The sequence below is a fragment of the Dipodomys ordii genome, unplaced genomic scaffold (assembly GCF_000151885.1).
Source record: "Dipodomys ordii isolate 6190 unplaced genomic scaffold, Dord_2.0 Scaffold27, whole genome shotgun sequence".
NCBI classification, from domain to species: domain Eukaryota; kingdom Metazoa; phylum Chordata; class Mammalia; order Rodentia; family Heteromyidae; genus Dipodomys; species Dipodomys ordii.
Window position 1 is genome coordinate 6,520,365 of NW_012267243.1, and position 10,771 is coordinate 6,531,135.

At 36.7% G+C, this 10,771-nt stretch overlaps 1 protein-coding gene across 4 annotated transcripts in view; it reads right to left on the reverse strand.

Annotated features, from left to right (window-relative positions):
- Positions 1-10,771, reverse strand: part of Rasal2 (RAS protein activator like 2) — a 248,634-nt gene that overhangs the window by 43,845 nt on the left and 194,018 nt on the right. For all 4 annotated transcript variants that reach the window (XM_013015757.1, XM_013015755.1, XM_013015756.1 and 1 more), the window contains exon 5: positions 9,506-9,615. In XM_013015757.1, the coding sequence (XP_012871211.1) occupies positions 9,506-9,615 (110 nt within the window). The remainder of the gene's footprint in view (positions 1-9,505; positions 9,616-10,771) is intronic.

Below are 10,771 nucleotides of genomic sequence, written 5' to 3' on the forward strand. Positions count from 1 at the left end.
TTATCAACACACACAAGAAAGAATATAATAGAAAAGACACTCAACTGGAAGCTAAAAGCACTACCCTATTCACGAACTACTCGCTAACTATATGACATGAGGTAGTTTCTTTTTTCTTTTTTTATTGTGAGAATACCGTACGAGGAGTTACAATTACATGGGCAAGATAACGAGTACATTTCTTATCAAGCATTGTTGCCTCCTCTTTGTTTCCCCTTCCCATCCCTTCCCATCCTCCCCCCACTGCCCCCACCTGATCCTCCCCCCCACCAAAGTTGTAAAGTTCGTTTTTCGACATAACAACTTGTACATCTCATTGTTGCAATGGGTCCACCTGTATCCCTAGTTAAACAAGTTGTCTTTGCCCTTCCTCTCCACAAATTATAACAGCATCAAATCTTACTAATCTCATTTGGAAAATATGGATGCTTATTATTCCTATGGCATGCATAGTTTTAAATCTATTTCATACGTTGCAACCACAGTTAGGGACTATGATCATCAACATGGAGATTTTACAGTGATATGACATGCATTACTTCACTTTCTATAAATTTACTCATGAACAGATTATTATTATTATTATTTTGGTGCCAGTCTTGGGCTTGAACTAAAGGCCTCAGTACTGTCCCTGAGCTTTTCTTTTTTCTCTCAGACTAGAGCTCTACCACTGGAGCCACAGCTTAACTTCCAGATTTCTGGTGGTTAATTGCAGATAAGAGTCTCATGGACTTTCTTGCCAAGCTGGTTTCAAACTGTGATCCTCAGATCTCAGCCTTCTGTGTAGCTAGGATTACAAGCCTGAGCTATCAGTGACCATATAGAAGTGGTGTGTGTGTGTGTGTGTGTATGTGTGTGTGTGCATACGTGTGCGCGTGTGCATGTACGTGTATTCTGGGACCTGAATTTCAGATCTCTCACACACTAGGTAAGTAAGTGTGTGTTCTATCACTGAGCTACACTCCTAGACAGAAAACTTATTATTGAATATATTCTTTGTTGGAAGGAAATAAAGACAAAAAGAATATATGTATATAAATGTTTTGTAAATATTTTGTATTAAGAGACATGATTCCTTTAAGTTAAATATATTCACTGAGGACAAAATATATGACAGGGATTTTACATAGTTTTGCACAATTAAGAGAATAAGAACCTGTATGATATAAAATTTCAGAGTCAAATTTTTCCCAATTCTTTTTTATTAGCAGACATTAGCTGCATGGGGGAGGTTTCATTGTCAAATTTCCATATATGCATATACCGTATCACAATCAAACTCATCCTCTCGCCGGGCGTAGGTGGCTCACGCCTGTAATCCTAGCTACTGTGGAGGCTGAGATCTGAGGATCATGGTTCAAAGCCAGCCTGGGCAGAAAAAAAGTCGTGAGACTCTTATCTCCAATTAACCACTAGAAAACCAGACGTGGTGCTGTGCTCACCTTGAGTTGAAGAGCATAGGGATAGCACCCAAGCCCAGAGTTCAAGCCCTACGATCAACAAAAAAACAAACAAACAAAAAAACCCCTCACCTTCTCTATCACCTTCCTTAACCCTCAAGATAAAGCATTCTAATGTATTCAAATGCTATCATAATATAATTAAAAGCTTCGATTGAAATTCAGGTAATAAAACTAAGGTATCTCTAATTGATGCTGGCAGTAAACCTGATAAGGGAAATTGTACAATCAATAGCTGGAATATATTTACTAATTAATGGTCTGGAGCCCAATAAATTCTAAGAAGTTGTCATTAGAACCAAGTAACCCATATTAAAAACAAAAACAAAAACAACGGTGTTCATTATCTAGGTTACTTTTGACTCTTCCTTTCTGTTACAAGCAAATAAATATTTATTGAATTCCTAAATAGGACAGGCTTCGTGCTTGATCATTGGTTGGCAGGCTGGGTAGGATCCTAGTCTAGGAGATGTTATTAGAAGAACATAGTAAAGAACTCAAGTAGCATGTAATTTCTGATTTGGGTATTGTTGCATGAGTATGACCTAGAAGTAAGCTTGACAGAGGATAAGGTAAGGAACAAAGGCTAGCATTTGGAATAGAGGAGACAGAAAGATCAAAAGCAGAGAACTATGAAACACTATGATAACTACTAGAAATAAAAGGCTCATAGGAGTGGTAAAAGATAATGGTGGGAGAGCATCTTGTGTTATGCTAATGATCGTGACTTGGGAAAAGTATTATACATATGAGATATTAAAACTGTCAAGACAGTCACACAAAATAGATGCTATACATCAAAGTATATTGGACAAAATGTATTCTATAAAGGAAAATGTCCTTGAACCTCTCAGATCAAGACTATAAAAAGTAGCTAGAGAATAGAGACATGAAAATATTTTGTAAGAGACAATTTTTGCAGAAATCTCTGAGAGGCACCTCCATTTCCCACAATGGGTATGAGCAGCAGATAGAGGGTAGGGTTTGAGTTTATCTGGGAAATCCAGATGGTGAGAAATGTCTAGATGCTGGGAGTGAGCAAGACAGTGTCCAAGCTTCTCAATCAGCTTGTCCTCTTAAAGGCAAAGGAATGTGGGGTTGTTTCTTGTGGGGCAGAAAACTGCTGGGAATGGGAGTGGGGATGGTGGGGGATAAACAAGGACAGCACGAACTCCTTCCTAGAAAGGATTCACAAATGAACACCTGGGATAGTAATGTACCTGCCAAAGTCAGTAAAACCATAGGAGAGAGATTCCTCAGGGATGAGAAATCCCTAAAGAATTCCTCAAAGAACCCTTTAAGGGAAAAGTCAGCTGTAAACATCTGCAGGCTCTGAGAATATAATGGAAGACTAACATAAGTAATAGAACTTTCTTTCCTTTCCGTCTCCTCTTTCTCCAAACCTGGGAAACAGCTAAAACTATTGTTAATAAAATGGAGAAGAGTAGATGTGAAAAATAAGTCTACCAACTCTTAACAGCTTTATGTAAAACAAACAAAAACCCTAGAAACAACCTTCAGTGGGTGAATGGGTAAACTACCACAAGCAAACAAGAGAATACTACCAGCAACAAATGGAACAAACTACTAATGAATGCAAAGATTTGGATGGATCTCAAGGTCAAATGCTTATTGATAAAAAGGCAATCTCAACTACACACTATGAGTATCTATTTGTGAGTGTGTGTGTGTGTGTGTGTGTGTGTGCGTGTGTGCATGTGCGCACATGTGTAGGAGAATAAACCCAGGGCTTCACAAACACTAGGCAATGCTGTACCACTGAGACAATGCCCGACTGCATTTACATAATGTTGTTGAAATAATAAAACTTATTGTAATGGAAAGCAAACTAGTGACTGCTAGAGGACAGGGAGGAAGGTGATGTGACTGTAAAGGGGTAACATATTTTGAGTTCTTTTCTGGCAATAGAACAGTTATTTTTTAAAATTGTTATTTTAAAGGTGATTTACAGAGAGGTTACAGTTATATAACTGAGGTTATAAAAAGCATTTTGAACAGTGTCACCTTTTCCTTCATTTTTTTCCATACTACCCTGAATGCACCTGATTTTGTCTGAACAGTTTTTTTTTTTTTTTTGGGTTGGTTGTGGGTCTTGAACTCTGGGCTTGGGCGCTGTCCCTGTGCTCTTCAGCTCAAGGTGAGCGCTCTACCGCTTGAGCCACAGCGCCACTTCCTGAACAGTTCTTTATCTTGATTGTGGTAGAGGTAACATATCTTTACATAGGATTAAGGATATGTTCTTTGCATAGAACAATACATACTCTCAAGTGAGTATAAGTAAAAATGGCAAAACTGAATGAAGTCTGTAGTTAATAGTACTGTACTAAACAAAATTATCAGTTTTTTGATATCATACTGCAGTAAAGAAAGTCACTTTGGCTGGAGGGAAGGGCCTATGTAACTCTATGTACTATTTTACAACTTCTTAGGAATGTATGACATCAAAATTAAAAGTTAAAAAATTAGTTGCATTAATTTTAGAGAAATGAGAGAAATTCTATGCCATGTTTACTGCTACTTGAAGGCATAGATATACTTAAGTAGCACTTCTAAGACAGGGTTGACAATGTGATAAGGTATTCTGAATCCTGAGATGCCTGGCCTGGAAATGAGGTAAGAATGCTGAAAATACTGATTCTAGAAAATGATTTTACTGCTTTAAAAAAAAATCTGATTAGATGACTTTGGAACAATAACTTTGTGACATCATTTTACCTCTAAAATGTCCTTCCTATCTTGTCTCTCTTTGTTCCTGCTACCCACTATCTACCTCATCAGAGCCTTCATTGTTTCCTTTTCCTTCTTTTCATGATACTGGAGCTTTAAACTCAGGGCTCTTGCTTGCTAGACAGATGCTCTAATGATAAGCCATGCCTCCCTATCTTTTTTAGCACTGGTTATTTTTGAGATAGGGCCTGTCTGGGCATGACTGGACTACAATCTGCCTATTTTAAGCTCCCCATCATAGCTAGGATAACAAGTCACACTACTATGCCCAGTTATTGGTTATTAAGGAGGTCTTGAGAACTTTTCTGCCCAACCTGGCCTCAAACAGTGATCTTAGCCTCCCAAGTAGCTAAGATTATAGTCATGAACCACCAGTACCTACTCATTGTATGTTGCAATAGTTTCATGTTAACTCTTCCAAACTCTTCATGCTAACTTCCAAAATAAGTGTCTGTACCTGAAATTTTGTATTCCATATTGTAAGATTTCTCTATCTATAGCCCAATTGTTTCAAAAGAGATTGCATGTTCCCTATTCCTTAGACTGGCATTCAAGAAATGCCCTGCGTACAAAATATTGGGCTGAAAATAACTTCCTCTCAGAATTAATATTCTTGCTGACTTCTATTTTTCTGTTTCCACTAAAAATACCAATGCCATCCAATCTCCCTACCTACTACGTATATTCCCCTTTGTATATAATCATTTTTTTTCTTTCTAGAAGCTATTAAGACTTTACAATTTTATTTTTATTTTTATATGTTTATACAATTTTATTTTTGTTATCTTTAAGTAGTTGCACAGAGGAATTACCACTCAACAAGTCTTTGAGTAATTTTTTATTTTGTGTATGATATGAATTAATGTGTATATGTTAAGAGGTCTTTTATCACTTACTATTCTGGGAATTTGGTGGTCTTTCCAATCTGGACACTTGTTTTCTTGTTTAGGTACATTTTCTTAGATTATTTCTTTGACTATTTCTACTCTAAAATCTTTGTTCTCTTTTTGTATAATCTTCTGGGTTGATTTTTTAAAATAATTTTCTATTCCACTTTCTGAAAGAGCAAGCTGACATTAGCTTTTTATATTAATTTCCAAGCTCTCTGTTTTCTTCACTGATAGTCTCTTATATTATCCTGTTGTTTCATAGAGGCATAGTCTTATCTACTGCCAACATTAATTTTACTTGTAAACTTGATTTCCTCCATCCACTTTGCTTCTTCTGGATGCTTTTCCCCTTTATATATTATTTTGTCCTTGTATTTCATTTTGAAGACTTTCCCCATGATCTATAAGATACTTGATTATTTATTTACATTTAAAAGTAAAACACTAAGAAAGTAATAAAGTTTTATATCCCAGAATGGGGTTCACCACCTAGTGTATTTTATTGCAGTGTTTTTTTGTTTTTTTTTGGGTCTGGTCGTGGGGCCTGAACTCTGGGCCTGGGCACTGTCCCTCAGCTCTTCAGCTCAAGGCTAGCACTCTACCACTTGAGCCACAGCGCCACTTCCTGCTTTTTTCTTTGCTTATGTGGTGCTGAGGAATCAAACCCAGGGCTTCAGGCATGCAAGGCAAGCGCTCTACCACTGAGCCACCTTCCCAGCCCCAAAAATGTGATTTTCTTTTCTTTTTTTTTTGGGGGGGGTCCGGTTGTGGGGCCTGAACTCTGGGCCTGGGCGCTGTCCCTCAGCTCTTCAGTTCAAGGCTAGCGCCCTGACACTTGAGCCACACTGCCACTTCCAGCTTTTTTCTTTTTGCTTATGTGGTGCTGAGGAAGCGAACCCAGGGCCTCATGCATGCAAGGCAAGCACTCTACCACTGAGCCACCTTCCCAGCCCCTATTGTAGTGTTTTTGATCAACTGTTTTGAAACTGTTTTGAAGCAATTTATACTGAAATATAATTACCTAGTACAAAACTACCACATTTACAATGTATACTTGTCAGAATATTCAGAGTTGTACAATCATCACCATAATATCTTTTTATCACTCTAGAAAGAAACCCCATGCCCTCTTTAAGTCATTCCTCATTCATTGCTTCCACCTATCTCATAACCTCAGTGTCTGGCAATCATTAGTCAATCAGTAGAGATTTGACTATTCTGGACATTTTAAAATTATATACATATATATATATATTTTTTTTTTAATTGTGAAAATGCCGTACAGAGGGGTTTAAATTACATGGGCAAGGTAATAAGTACATTTCTTATCAAGCATTGTTGCCTCCTCCTTTGTTTTCCCCTTCCCATCTACCCCCTCCCCCGCCCCGCCCGCTCCCCTCCCCCTTCATTCTTTTTGTGTGTGTGCTGATACTGGGCTTGAACTCAATTTTGCTCAATAGCCAAAACAGTAAAAAACACAAATCATCTGATTTAAAAATGTACAGTACAACTGAATAGATATTCCTCAAAAGAAGACAGATAAATGGCTAACAGGCACATGGGAAAACATTTAACATCACTCATCATTAAAGAAATGCAGCTGGGTGCTGGTGGTTCACGCCAGTAATCCTAGCTACAGAGGAGGCTGAGATTTGAGGATTGTGGTTCAAAGCCAGCCCAGGCAGGAAAGTCCAAGTCCCAAGACTGACAGAAAAAAAAAAAAGAAATGCAAATCAGAACCATGGTGAAATATCCTAATTCAGTCAGATTGGGTGTTACCAACAAAATACATAGAAGATAACAAATGATGACAAGGATGTGAAAAAAGAGGGAATTATTATACATTGTTGGTAGTAAGGTAAATTAGTGCCATTATGGAACACTGTATACAAGTTCCTCAAAAAATTAAAAAATAGAACTACCATATGATCTAGCAAACTCACTCTTGGGTTTATATCCAACAAAAATGATGTCAGGAAGCAAAAGAGATGTCAGCACTCCCACATTTACCGCAACAATAGCAAAGAAATGTTAAAGTGCCCATAAGTTGAACAGATAAAGAAAATGTGGTACACAGTTGAGCTCTGGTGGGTAACACCTATAATTTTTTTTTTTTTTGTCGGTCATGGGGCTTGAACTCTGGACCTGGGTGCTGTTCCTCAGCTCTTTAGCTCAAGGCTAACGCTCTACCACTTAGGCCACACACCACTTCCAGTTTTCTGGTGGTTTATTGGAGATAAGAGTTTCAGGGACTTTCCTGCCTGGACTGGCTTTGAACTGCGATCCTCAGATCTCAGCCTCCTAAGTAGCAAGGATTAAGGCATTAGCCACCAGAGCCCACCTTACACTTATAATCTTAGACAGAAAGCTGAGATCTGAGACTGGAGGTTCAAAGCCAGCCCAGGAAGACAAATCCTCAAGACTCTTATCTCCAACTAACAAAAAAAAGTATGACTAGAGGCATGGGTCAAGTGGTAGAGTGCCAGTCCTGAGTAAAAAAGCTGAGCTAGAGCTTGAGTCTTCTGTTCAAGCCTCAGTACTGCCATAAGAAAAATAAAAATAATAAAAAAATGTGGTAGGTATATACAATGTAATATTATTATGCCATAAAAAATGAAATCTTAAGCTGGGCGCCAGAGGCTCACACCTGTGATCCTAGCTACTCAGGAGGCTGAGATCTGAGTATCATGGTTCAAAGCCAGTCCGGGCAGTAAAGTCCTTGAGACTCTTATCTCCAATAAACGACTAGAAAACCAGAAGTGGCACTGTAGCTCAGGCGGTAGAACGCTCGCCTTGAGCTGAAGACCTTAAGAGCTGAAGGATAGTGCCCAAGCCCAGAGTTCAAACCCCACAACCGACCAAAGAAAAAAAAAAGAAAAAGAAAAAAAGAATCTTGTCGTTTGGGGACAATAAAGCTGGAACTAGATTATCATTCTAAATGAAATGACCCAGAAATTCAAGTAACACATGATCTCATTTATATATGAAATCTAAATTTGACCTCACAGATAATGAGATTAGAATGGTGGCTACTAGATGTTGGGGAAAATAAGGTAAGGTAAGGGACAGGTAAATATTAATCAATGGATACTGAGAGTTATAAGAAGTTGTATGTAGGACTACAGGTAATAACTGCATTATACATTTCAAAAAAAAATTCTGAAAGTTTTCACCATAAAGTATTTGAGGACACAGACATGCTTAAATTGACTAATACACAATGTAAACATACAATAATAAAACATCATTTGAATATTTCATTAATAGGAAAACTTATTTTATGTCTCAGTTTAAATACATTTGTCTTTCCTTGGTCCTGGGCCTTGAACTCTGGGCTAGGGCACTGTCCCTAAGCTCCTCTTGCTCAAAGCTAACACTCTACCACTTGAGCTATAGCACCACTTCTGGCTTTTTCTGTGATTAACTGGAGGTAAGAGTCTCCCTGCCTGGGATGGTTTCGAACCATGATCCTCTTATCTCAGCTTCTGAGTAGCTAGGATTACAGGTGTGAACCATTGGCAACTAGCTTAAAATAAATTTCAAGTATTAAATAAAAAACCCAAAGAGGTACAAAAGAGAACATCTGACAACTACACTGTCAACTGGACAAATCTCCATGAGCGCTTTTTATGTAGTTCAGAGATAAAATAAACTGTTAAAAGCAGTAGTTTTCTGCCCAATAAATGTCTGATTCCACATGTTGAATATGAAGAACAACAAAGCAGTGAAGATTACGGACTCTGGAGCCAGCCAAATTACCCAAGTTCAAATAGTATTTTTGCTATTTATTATCTGTATGAGCTTAGCCATGATCATTTAACCTCTCTATGCCTCAGATTCCTCATCTGTTAAATAGGAAAAATAACACCATTTATCATATAGGGTTATTATAAAGGTTAACTAAGATAATATGTATAAAACATCCAGCAATAGTGCTCAGAAAGCGTTAGCTATTATCACTTCTTAATAACTATTCTACAAAAACAGATTTTTCTCTAATCACTAGAACAGTACAATTGATTCTTAAATTAGTTATTATATATCCTCAATTTTCTACTATGATAAGGTTCTTTGTAAATAATATACTTCGATTATATTTACCTTCCATCACCCACTTATTTCATAAGATGCTTAAACTGGTTGAGTATATGAGTCAACATTTTGTATTTTGCTTTAATATGAACAAAACAAAAAATCATTTTTTAAAAAAAATTTAAATTTTATTTTCTTGTAAAGATGCTGTGCAGAGAGGTTACAGTGATATCCATAAAGTAATGAGTACATTTCTTAAAAAAAATAAATCTTGTATTAGCTCTGTCATTAATGCAAAGTTAGAAAAGGCCAAGGAACGTCATCCAAATCCACTCTAACAGTACTTTCTCCATGTTAAGCACATTAACTTCCTACCTGTCGTCTGTATTGCGAAGGGATGGAAGCCGAAAGCTCGTGTTTCGGTCAAGCTTAGACTGGCTTTTGGTCCTCTTGATAGAGCCTTTCAGGCGCTTGCTGAAGAATCCCTAGAAAGAAAAGACAGAAGTGGTTGGGAAAGAGAATAAAAGAGAACTGTAGCCTTCAACATTAAATTTGCAAAAGGTGTTAGGATTTTATAATGAAGATGTGAAACTGAGTTCAGAAGCTAGTTTTATTTTTTCTGTAAATAATAGTTGCTCAAAAATGCTTGGAAGGTGATGAGAATTTTTTCTATTGTGAAAAGTGGGATAATTAACCTTTATGATAGCAACCATGGTATTATTTCTCATACAGTGTTTATACTAGTTATGGTAGAAGAACTTCTTTATTAATAGTTTTTAAAAACACACAACAGACAAATATATATATATGTATATTTAAAATAAATAGTATCTGGAAATGGTACCAATTAATTCCTAACTAAAGGAAAACAAAGAGAATAGTATGTACATAGATAGGCTCTGAAGTAAGAACAGAAGCTTTAGAGGTGACATTGCTCAAGATTCATTATATTCAGAAATTCACATGTTTAATGAAATCCTCTGTATAACTACTTAAAGATTAAAAAGAGAATTAACTAAGTAATAGAAAAAATACAAGGATGTCTCAAAAGTATTAAAATCTTGGTCTATGATAGGACTTGGTAGCTCACACTTGTAATCCTAGCTATTCAGGAAGCTGAGATCAGGAAGCCAGTCTGGGCAGTAAACTCCATAGACTTTTATCTCCAATTAACTATCATTAAACTAGAAGTAAAAATGTTGCTCAAGTGGTGGTGTACCAGCCACAAGCTAAAAAGCTAAGTGAGCAACTTTGCATGCATTAATGATTTCAATGATTTATTTTATCTCTGTATGTCTCTTTTCACTTTTACTAAATAATCTAAGTTTCTTGAACATATTCTTGCTCTAAGCACTTGTTAAAGAATGGGCTTGCAATACTATTTGTTGACTAAAAGAAGAAATGCAACACGATGATGGTTATTATTTAAAAATTTTTCAATTCAATTTTCAACAGATGAAAGGACATTTTAGAGAAGTAGAAAAATGTTTTAAGTAAAAAAATATTCTGACATATAGAAAGTAACTCCTATTATCTTCAGATACCTATCCTTTTTTTTTATTGTGAAAATACTGTACAGAGGGGTTACAATTACATGGGCAAGATAATGAGTACATTTCTTATCAAGCATTGTAGCCTCCT